At 28.5% G+C, this 18,541-nt stretch overlaps 2 protein-coding genes across 2 annotated transcripts; one reads left to right on the forward strand and one right to left on the reverse strand.

Moving 5' to 3' along the window:
• Positions 1-10,284: 10,284 nt before the first annotated feature.
• Positions 10,285-12,569, reverse strand: LOC123293538 (39S ribosomal protein L2, mitochondrial). Its single transcript, XM_044874397.1, has 4 exons — positions 12,324-12,569; positions 12,135-12,261; positions 11,916-12,037; positions 10,285-10,799 (listed from the first exon to the last, which is right to left on the reverse strand). Exons 1-4 carry the CDS (start codon positions 12,544-12,546, stop codon positions 10,381-10,383), a joined length of 891 nt encoding a protein of 296 aa, XP_044730332.1. The 5' UTR covers positions 12,547-12,569; the 3' UTR covers positions 10,285-10,380.
• Positions 12,570-12,857: 288 nt separating this feature from the next.
• On the forward strand, positions 12,858-17,383 carry LOC123293545 (putative mediator of RNA polymerase II transcription subunit 26). Its single transcript, XM_044874406.1, has 5 exons — positions 12,858-12,880; positions 14,879-14,987; positions 15,338-15,588; positions 16,855-17,003; positions 17,144-17,383. The coding sequence occupies exons 1-5, from the start codon at positions 12,873-12,875 to the stop codon at positions 17,335-17,337; spliced, it is 711 nt and encodes a 236-aa protein (XP_044730341.1). The 5' UTR covers positions 12,858-12,872; the 3' UTR covers positions 17,338-17,383.
• Positions 17,384-18,541: the final 1,158 nt, after the last annotated feature.

The following is an 18,541-nucleotide window of genomic DNA, read 5'->3' on the forward strand; positions in this document are numbered from 1 at the left end:
TAAAAATTCGATGTTAATTCCTTGATTTTTATTTGAAAACTCTTAAGACTTGTTCAAATCAGGTGAAACTGCTTGCATTATGTGCAGTAAAATATTTAGAGGGTCTTAGGAGCATATTTATTAATCCGATTCAAACAACGAAATTATTTGAATTGACTATGTATATACAAATTTTATTTTAAACCAAAGATCTTTAAGTTTTTTTTTTTATTTGAGATTCGTAATTCGAATGATGGTTAGGCTTAAAGAAAGGTGAATTGATTTTGTGTTCAATATTACTATTGAATTTTATGTGAGGACTGGTTTCAGAAATTTTTAATATTGATTATTTTTAAAGAAGCATTTTAAAGTAATTCTAAGGTTATTAATATCTCAGACAAAAGAATATGTAGATTGATAGTTCGTAGATTAGGTTGGTAGAAGTGTTAATATTCAGTCAAAGAAAAACTATCGAAATCAAAAAATTTTAGATCGATAAATTGTTACAAACAATTTATTAAATTATAATAAGTACAATTATTATATTGTTACATATATGTAAGAAAATTTGCCGATAAGAAAATAAATATAAATAAATATTTAAAATTAAAGGTATTGAATTTTAAGTATTAAATAAATCTACACTTTATCTGAAGATATTATGAATATAACTGCGCCGAATCTGTAGACTAATACCCATTTAAAAACGTAAATACTATTGGATTTTAATGCTAAAAACACTCTATCTAGCGATAGAAAAAAGAACTATATGTGTTAGCTTGCATAGATATATAATATTTACCAAAAATGTTGTTTACAATATTGTATATTGCATAAAAATTTTGTTAATGAATCATATAAAACATTAAAATAAATGTTTTTATTTTAATTTGGGACATTATGTCGTTTAAGTATTGTTGTAGTGTGCGTGCCAATGGTAATTCTCTAAAAAAAGTAAATTGCAACTTAAGGATATACAATTATATGCACAAAATTTATATACACATTTACAAAGTTTATATAAAAAAAAAAAAACTAGGAAAACTATCGCAATTATAAACGACTGTGGGAGCAAGCTCAGCGCATTAAAATGTTAAATGAAGTAGATATTTTTTGTTTTTGAATTCAATGAAAAAATCAGCTGACTGTAACAGGCGTGGTTTATATTTTTTTATTCGTAGCGCTGACATCTTAGTGTTAAAATCCCATTCTATATCAATTTGGTAAAGACTTTAGTAATATAAGAAATAATTTCGTTCGCTCTTAAGTAATCGTCCACTTATTAATACATTAAGTGACTTTCTCGTTGCGATTTATTCACAGTATCTACCTTTATCTTATAATCATTTTTTCGGTTGGTTGTTTTCTTAATTTTTGTACTTCCTCCTCCCCTGAAAGTAATTGAAATGTAATAGGCTAGCATTAAGAATTAAGCCATGACTCATGTTTACATAGATAATGCCAGGGATATGCTAGCCTGTAAGTGGATGCGATATGATGAGTGTGAGAGAAGACTGCCAGTTAGTTCCTATGTGTCCTTATCATAGTCATATGTCATAATCATATGATGCATAGATATTTTGTGTAATGTAAACAATATCTAGCCAATGACATATAGATTAGATAAGGACACATAGGAACTAAATGACAGTCTTCTTTCTCATCCATCATATCGCAAATTTTGGGCCATGGCGTTCTCTATGTATAATATTCTATGCATATTTAGAAAAATTGAATATGAAAATTCACCTGATAAGCATGGTAACAATGATAAAATCGTAGCGATTATGTTACTGGATCGAACAATAGACTATAAGCTGAAAAAAATCAATTAAAAGGTGGATAAGAAAGCGTGTTGTTTTTACCGTTTATGATATAATTTGGAAGTGTGTTCTTTTTTAACAAAGAAGGTGTAATTAGTACATGTATTTTACATTGAGTCTTGAAGAAGTATAAATAGTATAGTTATGTGATATATGGGCATTTAACCACGCAGAGTCTAATATTTCCTAGCATTAGTTTTATCGCAAACAGATAACCATTTATTGATGATTGATATATTATTTTCGTAAAAGCGTAAATAATTTCACTCTGTCTAATTTTTACTGGCGTTTCATTCTAAACTATCATATACTTCTGAAGGAGTGTAAACTCACATTTTACTAAATCGAAAAGTTTGTAGATAAAAAGTTTACACTGTATTTGAAAGTCCTCATAGTTGAGATAATACAGACAACATGGAAGTTGTATATAATAAAATGTGCGAGATAATTAATATACGACAAACCTCATTCGATCTCACTAGATGAGAATTTTGCTTTTCAGTTAATCGAAAAATTATAGTTCGAACAATTTAATTGTTTATATTATTAAAAACAAATTATGAAGAAAATAAATGTATACAATTTATAAAAGATATTGGTTTCAACAATTTTATTCGAACATATTAAAAAATATGTACACACTTAATAATATGCATAATAAACAACTTAGTACGGAACACTGATTGTACTCCAAGTTCTATGATGATTCGAAATATGTAGTTTAAAAACATAAAGTTCAGTAGTTAATATATTGATACAAAAAGTAATTCATGTTAAAATTTTTGTAACTTCAAGTGCACTCACCGACAAGCTTTTGGATTGTTACTATTGAAATTAATTTGAAGGTTAATGGGACCCACAAAAAAAATTGACCAAGCACAATTAGATTTTAAATGACATAAATTGCAAAACAAAATATAAAACAGGTCTTATATAAATAATAGCTAAATAAGTATTTGTATATTTATTGAAAATAATATCGTATTTAAGTGTTCATAAAATATTTTAAAATGGTTTTTACACACATTCAACTACCACCAAGATATTATTTCGAAGATAAAATTATTATTATCACGTTACTACGATTTATTACTCAGTACGTTAAATAAATAATACAAAGTTTTATAAACTCAAATTTATCTACACTAAAAATTGTAGTTTTATAGTTAATAGGCTTTTGTCCACCAAGAATAAATCGGATGGATAAGAGTTTCTAATGATTAATCATGTAACAAAACACAAAATTATTTTTTATAAAAAATAAGGATTATTATTATTTTTAGAAAATAAATTCAGTAAAATTAGACATTCAGTCACGCGACAGCAAACACCAATCAGAAAGTGTTACGTCATGCCATGCCAAACGCTATTTATGTTGCTTACATTTTAATAGAACGAAGCAGATTATTTGATTTATTATCATACACAAAAACATTGTTTACTTACAACTGCTTACAACTTGCATACACAAAAATTATTGTTTGACAAGTTGTGATGTCATTCAAGACACCAAGACACTCTACACTGTTTTGAAGTAAATTTGAATGGATTTTTTAAAATGCAAATTACATAATTCAAATAGTGTTTTTTTTTTTTTTTAAATAATACTTTTTTGATGTAAATCAGATATTAATGTAACTCATAAATCAATTTTTCAAAAGGACAAAAGCCTATTGTTTTATTAGAAATTTTGTGTTTATTTTGATATTTAATAGACAATATCAAAATTTACGCATTTTTCTGGATTCGTGTGAGAAGAGTTTTATTTTTAATGTTCAAGTAAATTATTGTTCCTGTTTGAAATCTACTAATTTAGGAAAAATTCTCAATTTTTTTTATTACCGAGAAAATACCTAAAATAGACGATTGTTTTTCGAAAGTTTATAAAGTTATTATTTGACTCACAAACTTTCTAAATAAAATTTTCTTTTTCTGAATTTATTAAAATCAAAACTCGAATTAAAAACTCATTAAAAAATATAGATTTAAACTGTATACTAATGATAAACTGAAATTTAGCTACAAATGTTTGAATTATTTTAAAATTTTGCTTTTTAATTTATGCTTCTCAGACATTAATGTTTATAAAATAAAAATTATAAGTTAAATTTTTTAAAACATTCTTCATATGGGGGCCTAATTTTTAATATTTGAGTTAATTTATGATAATATAATTTATTAGAAAGTGTATTTGTTAAATTTTATGAAGGCTATAAGAGATTCGATCTCAAAAACGAGACTAAAAATATGTTGGCTTTACAAATTTAAAATGATAAAGTTTACGTTATTATACGAAATACTAGATGTCTAGGAAATTTATGTGATAACAATTTCTAATATACATTTATCAGCCTGATTCAGTGATTACAGAAATATGGAGAGGATAAATTTGTATTAACTCTCCTGGAAGTGAAAATGAAATGTGGAGCTTAATTTTTATGGAATCGTATTTCGATTGATATTATACAATGTATCAAGATAAAAAAAAACTCAGGGGTAGAGATAAAATATCATTAAATGAGCCGTAAATCTAGAACGGTATATAAAAAATTATCTGACAAAATAGGAGGAATGATTAATGATCTATAAGCAATATTTTTTATAGTTTTTGATATAAATACGCGGTTACTGACATGTAGACAAAAAACAATAACATTGACAAAGATACCGTTGACATTTTTTCAAGGTGACTCAATATGTTATACAAAATTTGGAGATTGGCCAGATCCTGTAATTTTGATTCGGAATCAAAAAGGCTAGAGTGAAATTTTGCAGGGTGATTGGGGTTCGATACAGAATAGTTTAAATACAAGTTCTAGATTATTTTCTCAAAAAGGCAATCTTGAATTTAGATGTGAATTTGTTTTTGCCATTTGCAACTTAACTAATAAAAGTTTTTAAAATCAATTTGGCTGTGTGTGTAGTATGTTTATATAAACGTCACTGATTGCGAGCGTGGAACTTTAGGGCACTGTTGTGCCAAAGCAATAATTCGTACATAAAAGTTGTGAATATGAAAATTGTAGAGCTTTTCAAAGTTTAATTTTTTTTTGCCGCCCCATACCTTTTGATAAAAGAAAAGCTGAAATAATAGTAAAACTAAATTTTAATATCCATTATATTAATTCAGACGCCAGTAACTATTTAAAAAATAGAGATATACGTCAAGGATAATGCAATTTCTTGATCGAGACATAAATAGCAAAAAACAAACTCATCATGGAATTCAAGAAGGTGGTTAAACATCTCTAATTCTAATTATCTGAGAGTTTTAACCCCTTTTCTCCGATTCTGAACGTAAAAGCTGTGAAGTTTCTACAGATATCTTGAATTAAATTTAATACTATTTTAAAAAGTAGCTTATGAAAAACAAAATTGTATTATGTTTTATAATTTACATGTCAGCGGTATTCTAAACAATTTTATTATTATTTATTCTTTCGAGATGATTAAATGTCAGTAATAATACATTTTTGTACAATTTACTAGCTATAGTTTTTAATCAATAAGAGTATTTGGAAAAATTTTGAATAGTAACAAATGTACATATACATATTATGATGAATGTAAGAGGGCAAAAAATATTTTTTTTAAAGGAAACGGAATAAATTTGATTTAAACAAATAATGTGCCCAAGTTAAATAAATTTTTTTCATCATCAGAGTCCATATTACCGAAACATTACAGGGTACTGTTGTTAACGAAACAAGTGATTGTATTATGATTTATAAAATAAAAATATATTTATAAAAATTCTGACTACAAAGAAAAATACATGGTCTTGTTTGTTTGCCTAAAAATTGTGCGTCAACTGTGGAATTAGTATCTGGTATGCATATTATACGCATTTTTCTTACACTTAAAACTATCGAATGGGTTATTGGAAAGTTATGTGGATACATTACAAGCATTGAACGTGCCATCGTCATTTACTTAATGGTTTGTCTTCATTTCATTTGTTGGAATATTAAAGATCTTATCAAGACAGAAACCAATCTGCTTGCACTAGTGAAAAATTTCAGCACGATACTTAAACAAAATAGTGTGATTTGCATTCGCTACGCAAGTGCAATGTTATTTTTGTCAAGCCCAAGTAAAATTTACAAAATCCCCGACAAATGCGACTATAATAACATTTTCGATTGAATTACTTTAAAAAAAAATCCAAATCGGTTCATCCGTTTAGGAGCTACCATGCCACACACATAGCAGTCAAACTTAATAACATACTTTTTTGGGTCAGGGGTTAAAAATAAAAATATGGTTGCCCAAAAAAATCTTAATCTGCCCTTTGCTATTTAAACTTATCTGTTTGTAATATATTATCTTCTTTTTAACTAAGATGATGCAGCACTAGAGTGAAGATCTTGTGCGAGCAGATAGTTTTTTATGTGACCCGGGTCTTTAATTTCTCCATTTGTTTTTTTGTTTATTTTTTAACACTGGAAAATTATTTAATTTTTTAAAGGCATGTTGCAATTGTAATGCAAAAAAATAAATGTGAGGCATACAAATTACCTCAAAATGTTAAATTTTTTTAATCTAGAATTTCGGAGTTTTTTAAGTTATTATTTTCTAAGCTTTTGTGATGTAACAAAACAAATTGAATTTAGTTACTTAGAAATTTTAAATTAAGGGAAAGCAGACGCGTTTGAATCAACTTTTTCTAAAAATAATTTAATTTGAGGAATTTAATTTTATAATAATATTAATTTTAAGAATAAATTAATTTTGTTATAGGTTGGTCTCTTGTAAGCATTCATAACGTAGAGCTTCATCATATGCAAAACATTTTAACGTTTCATGAAATTAGTTTCGAATCAAGAATTATATATATTAAATAAATACATATATTGAACAATGATTAGAGCTTTTTTTGTACTAAATGTATTATTGCTGACATTTAAATTAAATTTTAAAAATATCAAGTAGTGCATTCAGTTTACTTAATTAATCTTAGAATGTTTTTAAAGTATATTTTAAAAGTAATTACTGAAGAGATACAATGCCACTAAATCAAAAATGAGGGAAACCAGAATAACTCAACTCAATTTGATTAGTATGACTTCATTTCGGTTAGTCATACGGGATATTATAATTTATTCTCTGGAGAATGAGTTCAAATCAAATAAGTCAAAAGGGGCATTTTTCGACAACCCTCATTAAAACTATTTTCTGAAACTAATTGAGAAATATAAGTTTTCAGATTTTTATTTTAAAAAAAAACTTGACATTATTAAAATGTGAACTTTATCAAAAAATTTGTATATAATAATGATAATTGATTTTATCTTTATGGTGTTAAACGAACAAAGTAAAAAAAAAATTGTGCATTTAATTGAAATTTTAAACATTTTTTGATATCTATGTTATACGAACAAAGTAAAACAAAATATGCATTTATTTGAAATTCCAAACATATTTTGATAATTATACTTGTAACTTACATAATTCTTTAATTGAAAAATTTTTGATATTAAAATTTTTACAGAACTATTTTTTTAATATACTTTTTAAGTTGGAAAGTGTGTTGGGCTGTAGGTTAGTGAAAGCAAATCTCTAGTCGATATATACGAAAGAGAAAAGGTTTTAATTTGATTTTTTTTACAAAACTGAAAATGGTAGAAATATTTCAAAACAGAAAGATTGTTGAATAAATTAGATTTTTAATTGGCGAACATTTTATTCAAATAAAATCATTAGTTCAATTTTTATGAGATCTTCACTGAATTCATAAAACTAGGCGTTTTTCAATATGGCGACTTAAAGCAAAGCCACTCCAGGAAAAATGAATTTTAATAATAAACTTGATTAAAATTACGTAATTTAATTATTATTACGAAAACCTGGCAAACGCCTAACTTGATTTTCTATGTCTTGAGTTTCTTAAAATACCAGAGACTTGCCAAAGTTTGTTGCTTTTATTCTTAATTTCGATTTTGATGTAAACACTTTTGTATAAATTTTTATATTCCTTTATCGAATCTTTACGTTCTAAAGTATTTTTTATTCCGAAATTCTTTTAGAATGTGAAGTAAGAAGTCTTCCTTTTCAATAATTGTCTTTCTATATCTATACAATTTTCACTAAAATTCGAAATAGGAATGATTTGAGTTTCTTTATGGTCAAGGTTATAAACTGTGTTCGAAAATAACTTGGATGATGATTTATAAATTTACCATTTCGCATATAATTCTAAAATTGAATTTCTACTCTAATTTTAGAACTTAAAAATTCTGACTACAAAGAAAATGGGATATTTTATTTCACTAATGTGAGAACAAATTCGGGAATTATTAAGTAGCAGAAAATCGTGGAACTAGTGATAATTTTTTTTCTTTATTTTAATTAGGTAACTTTTACTATGATCAGTTTGAGATTTTATGCAAAATAAACAATTTTTTTAGAAGAGCTAGCTAGCTTTGTGACTTTACATTCACAAAAAATTCGCAATTAACATAAACTTTCTTCGAACTAAAAAAGGTTTTGTTAATATATATTTAACTATTTTAGAAATTATTTAAATTGCAAATGACTGATTAGTAACAATTTAACATTTCCCATTTTCTTTAGCAGTCCCTTTTAAATCATCGAAAATCAATTACCTGAATAATGATGTTGGATGTATACTCTTACTAATTAAATTAATAATAAGTTATATATAATATTTTGCCCAAACTTATTATTATATTAATTTATGCTTAGTTAATTAATTGAAAATTACCTATTTGTAATGTGCTATCTATATATTTGTAAGAATTTTAATATATTTGTACATATTGTGGCTACTCGTTTTTTTATTTTTAGTTTTTTTAAATAATTTTTGCTTCTAAAAATTGTGATATGCATTATTTATTAACTTTTTAAATTATTAATTAATAATAAATTCAAATTAAATAATTTATTTGTAAAGAAAAATTTTAAAATAAATTTATGATCATTAATGGTTTTATTATTATTGATTGTATAAGCCATATAAGGCTTTAACTCCTTCTCCCATCACGTAAGCACATGAATAGATTTTAACCACCCCCCTCTCCAAATGCTTACGTAATTAATGAATGGTGCCTCTAAGTGCCTGGCTATAAATGACCAGATTTTTAATAATATTCCGAAGAAAATCACCCCTTTTTAATTTATGAATCTACACCAATTTAGTCATAGATAGAGGTATGAAGATAGCGAACGCTAGCCTGTAAGTGGATGCGATATGCGAAGCGAGAGAAAAGGCTGCCAGTAAGTTCCCCTGTGTCCTTGTCTAATACATATTCTTATACTTACTAATACATATAATAAGTAAATATGTACATACGATTATGACAAGAACACAGGGGAACTCACTGACAGTGTTCTCTCTCATTCATCATATCGCATCCACTTACCGTTTACTTTCCAAAGCTACGATAACCCAAACTTCATGATGGTCAATGTTCCTACCTGCGTTAGGATCATGCGCTGACAAACTTTCAGCTTTTATAAAATAACGAAGGTTTGGGGTTCACGGGCTATTAGACTATACATTTTTATTTGAAACTCAGAAGGATTACATAAATTTTCAAGAATGATTCTTATTATGTTCCATGGGAATGATTACGTTGAACGTAGTTTTTCATACAACAAAGGATTTTTGGAAGAAAATCTAAATGAAGTAACTTTTACGATGCTGTACGTGCAACTGGGAGTGTTAGAATGATCGAAAAACTATCCATTTTTAATTAAAACAAGTGAAAACAAACAATTAACTAAGTTAATTGTTGAAATACCATAAACATATCACACATACATAACTGATAATCCCATATTAATACATACTATAAAATTTGCATCGAATGTGTGCCCTCGTGAGTAAACTGATGTTTACAAAAAAATGTTTCAAATAAAAGTTGTTTATTTTTTGACAAGGAACATTTTTTAAATTTAAACTTTCGTTCTATCTCTAACGGTTTACAAGATGGGCCCTACGGACCCAAGACCCAATGGACCTATGTTGCTAATTTACGAACTCACTTTTTACGTCCTGAGTGCGCTGTAAAAATTTCAGCTTGATATCTTTTTTCGTTCTTGAGTTATCGTGTTGACAGACGGGCGGAAGGACGAACGGACAACCGAAAATGGACTTATTAGATGATTCCCTGAACACCTATACCAAAATTTTTTTCGTAGCATCAATATTTTTAAGCGTTACAAACTTGGGACTAAACTTAAAGTACTATGTATATTTCATATATACATGGTATAAAAATGTCCTTAAAAAACAATATTTTAAGTCCTGGAAATTCTTGAAATGTCATTAAATTTTACTTTCCAAATGCGCTAGACATCCTGAAAGCTGCGTGACTGTTTAACATAAAACTATAATCAAAGTATTTCTAGGTCAAGATTAACAATTAGGGGCGTATAAAACAAGAAAATTTATAAATTCAAAATCATTTATTCGATGATACGATTAATTTAAAAAAAATAATATTTAAAAAAATGAATCATAGCAGAAAATTATTTTGAAAAGAGATACCCTTTTCAAAACATTTCTGTCTTTTAAACTATCTCATCTTGAACTAGTTAACAATAATTATTAAAATTACAAATTTAAGGACAATTTTATAGGTTCTATTGGTTTTGGTGGACCTGTGGTAATTACACGAACCGGTGGTAATGGTCGAATTTTACGACCATGTTTACCAGTTTTTCTTTGCCATAAACCAGAACGTGGACGATTACCTAATTCTCGATTACGTTGTGCTGAACCTATTGGTGTTTTACCATGTTCAATATTAGAAATACGTCCAACAGTTGCCATACATGTACCATCTAATGATAATTCTTGTTTTGATGGTAATTGAATAATAACACGATCACCAACACGTCGTGTAATTGTTGCAAAAGTTCCAGCTGCATGCACTAAAAATCCACCTAAACCTGGATACTTTTCGACACAATGTACTATTGTTCCAACAGGTAGAGCACATAATGGATGTGCATCGCCTTCATTAGCTCGAACTAAAGAAAAAACAATTTTGATTCAAAAATTATTTCAATTTCCTGACAATATTCAGAAGTGAGCAAAAAGCTGATAAATAATTGATATTAGTTGGATAAATCTACCGGCTTTTGATAAAAAATTCGGTAAATTTTGAGAAATGGCTAATTTTTTTTAAAAAGGAAGAAACCTTCGTTGTAAAAAAAAATAGAAAAGATATTTTTCGTTCCAAAACGATCCGCACGACCTTCTCACGCGGTTTTAATTTCCGAATTGCTTTTTTTGATGACGTTTTCTTGAATATCTCTGCTTTCATTGATCAGATTGAGACGAATAAAAAAAAAGAATGGTGTGTTAAGAATTTCTCTCGACCCTACTTACTATCGAACCCTGTACATAGCAAAATAACCTCAAAATCTCAATAAAACCGCAATAACCTCATATTTTCAACTTTCTCTGATAAATTTTCGAAATATAAAGGAGTAAGTTAAAATCCGATGATTTGTCTAGACTGTACGATATGTTTAAATTTTTTTTTTTCTCAAAATTGAGGTTATGTACATCTTTTTCCAGAAGAGCAATTCAATTCCTTCATTTTTCAGAGAAAGTTGAAAATATGATATCATTGCGGTTTTCTTGAGATTTTGAGGTTATTTTGCTATATTCAGGGTTCGATAGCAAGCAAGGTCGTCCAGAAATTCTACACAAACAATTCCTTTTTTATTCGTCTCAATCCGATCAATAAAACCAGAGATATTCAAGAAAATGTCATCAAAGAAAGCAATGTAGAGGTAAAAACCGCATGTAGAAGGTCGTGCGTATCGTTTTGGACCGGAAAACTCGTTGGAAAACTTCTTTTCTGTTTTTTTTTTTTTTTACAACGAAAGAAACTTATTATAACAAATTAGCTACTTCCCAAAATTTACCGAATTTATTATCAAAATCCGGTAGGTTTATCTAACTATATTCTCTACGCTCAGAAGAAATTAATTTTTAGAATTTTTTTAGAGTGCCCACAGACTTCGGTATATACTATTTCTTACAAGTTGTTTGTAGCTTAAAAATGTTATTTTATTCAATTTGAGCCTTCAAATATTGATATTTGAAGTAGCAAAGTCTAATTAGAGTGTACCCACCTGGTATTCTGGGAATTGCACATGATGTTTTAATAATATCACCAGCTTTCATATTTTCTGTAGCTAAAATATATTTTAATTGATCACCAACTCCGACTAATGCAATGTGAGCTGTCCGGCATCTATAAAAATATTACGTTTACTGATAATGGGCATCGATTCGTTGGCGTAGCTCCGAGATTGAACAATGTAAACATGTTTTTAATTAAATCTTCTTACCCATCTTTTAAAATTTGAAGAACCTTTTCTTCTTGTGGTGGGCCTTCTTTAGGTCCTTCTCGTTTCCATTGTATCCAATGATATTTATGTTTAATACCACCACCAATACCTTTTGCCACTACTCTTCCTATAAGATTTGTAAAACGTGTATAAGTATTAAAAACAAAAAATTTAGATTAATATTTTTACCTGTTACAGGATCACGTCCAGCTAAATTAGTTACATTTAATGGTTTAACTGTATATTCATCTTCGAAATGAACAATTCGTCGATAGCTTTTACCTTTTATACCTGGTTTAGGTTTTTCTACATGTTTGTAAATATTTCTATTCAATATTGATAAATCATTTTGTGTAGTTTTTAATAATTTTGTTGTTATTTTTAATTTCGATAGTAAGTTAGCTAGCGACATTATTTTTTAACACATTTATTAACTTCTGTTGGTTAAAATTTTTTTTTTGGTTATGTAGATATTTTATTTTGACATTTGTAAGTTTTGCCGATAAAAACGTGTGCAATCTCACAGATCTGTATTAAATATATAGGTTTATATTATTCGAATTATATGCGTCTGTGGTTTTATGGTTTGTTTTGTGTTTCTGCTTTTGTAGAAGTCTTGAGCAAAATGCTTTTTATTTTAGATTACCATTATAGTAGACCTTTATGAAACAAATTGAGGCACAGTCGCATTACTAAAGTGTGGCTTTATTGTCTTTAAATACTTGGACTATACGTTTTATGATCAGGTAATATTAGATTAACACTACTTAATTTAGATTGATTTGTGTAAGCTTGGTCGGTATTGTTACACTGCAAGTTCTTACGTATACAGAGTGTTATGTTATTGATAGCAGAAAATTGTACCATTAAATTAAGCTTGTCAAGACAAATGGAAAAGCTCTATACCAAATTTCCATTTGAGGCCTGATGCGGAAGATGTGACAATGGGAAAATAGAAAGATTTATGAATTCACAGACCTATCAAATTCATTAAATTAGTAGGTGTCAAATTAGAATATAGAGGGGACTATCATAAAACAATAATTGATTGTAAATTGATTACATTGGGTAGAGAATACTAAAGAAAATATTTTGTTCTTATTATTTATAAAGAAAACAAATATGATTCACCAATACAATTAGATGTGGGAGGTATCAAATTATATATTATAACAGGTCCGGGATAGGGGGAATAAATTGTGTAATGCCGAACACAAAATCTTAAACATTGTCTCACTTTGCAACGTCAACACACAACATACATACTTTGGTTTGCCTCGAAGTATATGTATCAGAGCATAAATTTAGCAAAACGGACTGGTCCGTTTTTCTAAATTAATGCTTACGGTATGTGATATCGCACGATACGTACAACACTTAATTTACAAAGAAAAGCAGTGTAGGTTTTAATGGGTTAGTTTTTATAATAACATAAGTAGCCAAATAGAGTTTTTTTGTAATAATTTTGCATTTAGAGACGCCTTCCACTATGATAAAACACATCCTCTATTTAAGTAGTGTTTTATTGGTTTCATTCAAAATTTTATTGAACTGTGATTCGATAAAGATATATTAATTTATTTTGTTAATTATCTCGCAAAGTAGGCTTCAGATCTAAAAGTGGAAAATAACTTTTTCCTTCGTCGTTATGAGCTTATTCTGCAGGATAACGATCTACAGTCAATAACAGAACGCCCTGTATAAGGACCCATGTGTTGTAGATCATAATAAAAGGACCTACACTTTTGTTTCGGACTAAATGATTTATAACCAATACGATAAAATGAATAAAAAGTATCTTTCATCTTATTGCAACTTATTGCTGTCAGTCCGAAAAATAAATTCTGCATTTGCACTCGTGACATGATGAAAAGACCTATTGTTGAATAGTGACGTCATATGAATATGCAATATTAACTCGAATAAACATAGAAATATTAAATTTATAGTATAACATCTGGAAAACTCTTTTAAGCTATTCGAAAGCCTAACTCTTAGGGGTAGATAAAAATATTGCTAATAAGATTTATTTCAGAGGCGGATTACAATTCTCTGGTAACCACGGGTGCGAGCTCACTAAAATCAATCAAGCAAACCAAACCGTAAGGAGATGAGTTACATTGGGTTGACCTTTTTTGAATTTTGATATAGACAAATTTAGGAAACGTACGTAGCTCTTCTACCCTTCATTTAATTTTAAAAATATTGAACTTTCGATACCTCAAAAACCGAGCGATACATGAATTTGGTTTCAAGAGAAAAGTTGAAAGAAACCTTTTTAAAAATTCTTTTTCCATTCAGAAATTTATCAGTCGTTTAATTAAATAGACATTAGACAGTTCGATTACGTCAATGCAATAAAAATTAATTCTATTTAATTTTTTTAATTACGTTAGCAGATATTTTTGATTTACCCATGTTCTCTACAGGTAAACAAACACCATACGTTAGCAAATTTATTATTAATAATTTGACAAGTGTGTTTACGTGTGATTAGGAAGGTGAAGTGAACACACAAAAAAAATGTCCACGTAATAAATAACATAAGGAAACATAGGTTAGAAAAATATAATTTTACCGACGTCTAGAATTTTTTAAGTTTTTCCTACAATATTGTTATATATTTTATTTTTTATATTTATCAATTTTTATTCGTAGTATAAGGTAATTTATTTTTTTAAATTGATGATTATAAAATGTATTTATAATCATTCTTTTCTCATTTTTTTGGAAAACATTTCTAGGTACGATTCCAGAATGATAGTAAAGTGGTTTTTAGCGTTATTTTTGTTAATGTTATTTAATTATGGTATACAAGCACAAGTAGCACCAGGAGTTCCTCCACAGAGATATGTAAGTATAAGTATTTAAAATATTTTCTGGTTCTGATTTAAAATAAGATAACATTTAATTTGTTTGAGAACTTTTTATCAGTTAAGAAAAACAACATATTGAAGAAAATTTGATTAATATTGCGTACAAATTATATAGAAAATAGAGCAAATAGAATACAAAAAATTGCTTAGTTTAAAACCCCCCCCCTCCTTTTTTTCTGCCCGCTTTCGTAGTACTGAATTTTACATAATTATTTAAAATAATATTCTTAATTTTAAATAACCTGAAGCATCCGAGTGCCGTTTAATAGCGGACATTAGTTCTTAATGAATTATTCAAAAAACATTTGATTTCTTTTGTTTGATTAGCAACAAGGGGCTCCACCTCAACAACAACAATACCAGCAACATGTACCTCAACAACAAGTACCAGTACAGACTCCGCAACAGTTCCAACAACAACCGCCTCAACAACAGTTCCAACAACAACCACCTCAACAACAATTCCAACAACCGCCTCCACAACATGGTGTGCCTCAACCAGGTGGTCACGGACATGGACATGCACATGGAGCACCACAGCAGATATTACACTCAGGAAATATTCAACATGAAAAAGAGTAAGTAATTTGATTTTTCTTTTGATTTGGCGTGTATAAAATCATTAGGCAGTACGAGAATCCATATTGTACCATTAAATGAAAATTATCTGGAATTGAAAATTTTAGAATGTTGATTTGGCACTTTTAATGCAAAAACTCGTTATATCTATCTCTTCCTTGTACGAAGTAAAGGGTTTTCCATTAAAAATGTATGAGATATTGTAAACATTTTTTGTTTTTTTAAACATTGTTTGGTTTTTCCCTTGGTGCTCTCTTGAAACTGAACCGATTTTTACCTTAAAAAAAATTAAAGTCGTATCATCCGTTTATGAGCTACTATGCGACAGACAGAAAGACATACACACACACACACACACATAGCGGTCAAACTTATAAACACCCCTCTTTTTGGTTCGGGGGTAAATAATTGGGAAAATCATCAAGCAATGTTTAACAACGTGTGCAAATAAACTAAATAAAAACAATCGTTTTGATAAAAAATAAAAAAATTTAAATAGAATAAGCGTTTTCTTGCAGCCGCTTTTCTATTCGAATATTCACCAGATATTAGCCCCCTGAAGGGGATTTATTATCCCATATTTGAACTTTGACTCTCCCATATTTTAAAAGTGAGAACTTTCAGTAGTTAGTGTGTGAAAACCTATAGTCTTCTCAACAAGGATTAATAGAATCCATAGTTTGTTTGGAAGGCATTTCTCGCAAGGAAAGAGTAAGATTTATTGTATATAGAAAGGACCACGAACAACTGTACACGAAAAATGGCCTTCGATTAAATGCCGCCGGAATTTAGGAAAATAATCTTCTTAATGGACACAAATCTCGACAACGTGTCGTTTTTGAGATACCAAAGACGTGCTGTAACATATGCAATCGCAAAATTTAAGCCTGAAACGATGAATGGATTAAAACGGTTTCTACTAAAGTATCAGATGAATTTATCTAATATTCTCAGAGTATCTCTGAATTTTTTCCGATGTTTTTTGAGCTTCCGATTTTAAGTGATGGCAGCCGGAAGTACCCAGAAATGCAAATTTTCGCAATAATTCTTCTGCTGTGTGTAAGTGTGTCAGAATTTTGATGATGATTTAAATGAGCCAGTATTTTGAAAGTCCGACTTTAGTCGCGATTCAGACAAACAACCCATCATCAACTTTACATATCTTACATTGAAAATTCAGAAAGTAAAGATTTATCAATTAGTATAAAATGGATTCTTGTACCGTTAAAAGTAATTTGAATACTAACAATTTGAATTGAATATAGACATATAGCTGAACATATGGAAGTACCAATCGATACAAGTAAAATGTCTGAACAAGAATTACAATTTCATTATTTTAAAATGCATGATGCTGATAATAATAACAAGTTAGATGGTTGTGAATTAATTAAATCTTTAATACATTGGCATGGTATGTTATTTTATTCTTTTTTTTAAAATTTATTTATAAAAATTTTATTTAAAAAATTTTTTAAAATTCTCCGATAATTTTGTTTTTTCCAATTTTGTTTTTTCTTACTATGTATTTTAATTATTTATATTTCATTTTAGAACAAGGAAACAAAGATCCAAATAATCCAAATAAAATTGAAGAGAAAGTATTTAAAAATGAAGAATTAACGGAATTAATTGATCCCATATTAAAAATGGATGACATCAATAATGATGGATATATTGATTATCCAGAATTTATTCGTGCACAACAGAAAGCTGTTCAACAAAATCAACCCCGAGGCCAACAATAAAAATCTTTATTAAACAAATAAAAACATGACATACGTGGAATATTCTCTCGAAAAAAAAAAACAAAAGATATTTTTGAATAATAATAATTTTAAGAGTTAATCGAAAATATCTTTTGTTTTAGAAACAAGTACTTTACGTCCGAGTAACAAAGATTTCCGGTTTTTTGTTCGAACTAAAAGTACTTAATATCGATATAATTTATTTATAAAAGTTGAATGTCAATGTCAACAAATATTTAAGAAAGGTACGTTTTTATTTTCCAGTTTACATTAGGTATGTTTAGCGAAAAATATGTGCTGGATTTTTCTGTCCCATAAGATATTCGGCTTCCTTATTCTACTAAGAAAAGGTAACCAAATAAACATAAAACCTAAAAATCAGGCGATAATAAAGGGTGTTCTAATAAGAACGCCAGCGTTTTTTACAATTTTCTTTTTTAAGGTTTCAATCGTTATGAGTTTATTCACATAAACTTGTGACTTTAAAAAAGTCCTAAAGAAAAAATTCAAAGGTATTAAATCGCATGATTTGGGCAGACAATGCCGATTTCCAAAATGAGAAATAACACGACCAGGAAATGACTCATGCAGTAATTCAACAGTTTCTCTGATTGTATGTCATGTTTCACTGTCCTGTTGAAACTACATGCTGGCCTTTCAATCTTTTGTTAAGATTCGATGCATAGTGGTTGTGTAAACATTAATTTCCTGAGCTCTATGCCGAATTGATGTGGTTGGACTTTCCTTAAAATTGCTAGCACTACTGCCATATTTTCAATCAAGTGACCAAGATGGGCGCGTGTTTCTGTTTACTTGTCATTTACAGACCCAGTTTGTTCAAATTTTTTTCATTAATCTGCTCACAGTGGCTTTATTTGGAGAATTTCGATGGCCCATAATTGTACACATTTTGCGAACTGTGGCTGCCAAACTTTCGCCATTTTGATAATAATCATTGTTTATAATGAGAATTCGTTGTTGTGTATAACAGCACTCCATTTTATTAGCCTCCACCTGGCTACTAATGAACGAATAATTCTCTTTTAATATCAAATGGTGAGATTGTTAATGGTGTACAATTCAAAACTAGCGTTCTTATTGGACCACCCTTTATAATTGATTTAATTGAAGGTGTAGAGGGTAGAGGTAAAGAGAACCATCTTAGTGTATCACAAAGTCTCCGTCGAAAATCAGTAAATAAGGA

This window comes from Chrysoperla carnea, chromosome 2, assembly GCF_905475395.1.
Source record: "Chrysoperla carnea chromosome 2, inChrCarn1.1, whole genome shotgun sequence".
In the NCBI taxonomy this organism is placed as follows: domain Eukaryota; kingdom Metazoa; phylum Arthropoda; class Insecta; order Neuroptera; family Chrysopidae; genus Chrysoperla; species Chrysoperla carnea.

Coding starts and splice junctions, on each gene's coding strand:
- LOC123293538 (XM_044874397.1), bottom strand. CDS start 12,546: ATGTCGCTAGCTAACTTACTATCGAAATTAAAAATAACAACAAAATTA. Junction 12,262..12,323: donor TGGACGTGATCCTGTAACAG/GTAAAAATATTA, acceptor CAAATCTTATAG/GAAGAGTAGTGGCAAAAGGT. Junction 12,038..12,134: donor CTTCAAATTTTAAAAGATGG/GTAAGAAGATTT, acceptor ATATTTTTATAG/ATGCCGGACAGCTCACATTG.
- LOC123293545 (XM_044874406.1), top strand. Junction 14,988..15,337: donor GAGTTCCTCCACAGAGATAT/GTAAGTATAAGT, acceptor TTGTTTGATTAG/CAACAAGGGGCTCCACCTCA. Junction 15,589..16,854: donor AATATTCAACATGAAAAAGA/GTAAGTAATTTG, acceptor AATTGAATATAG/ACATATAGCTGAACATATGG.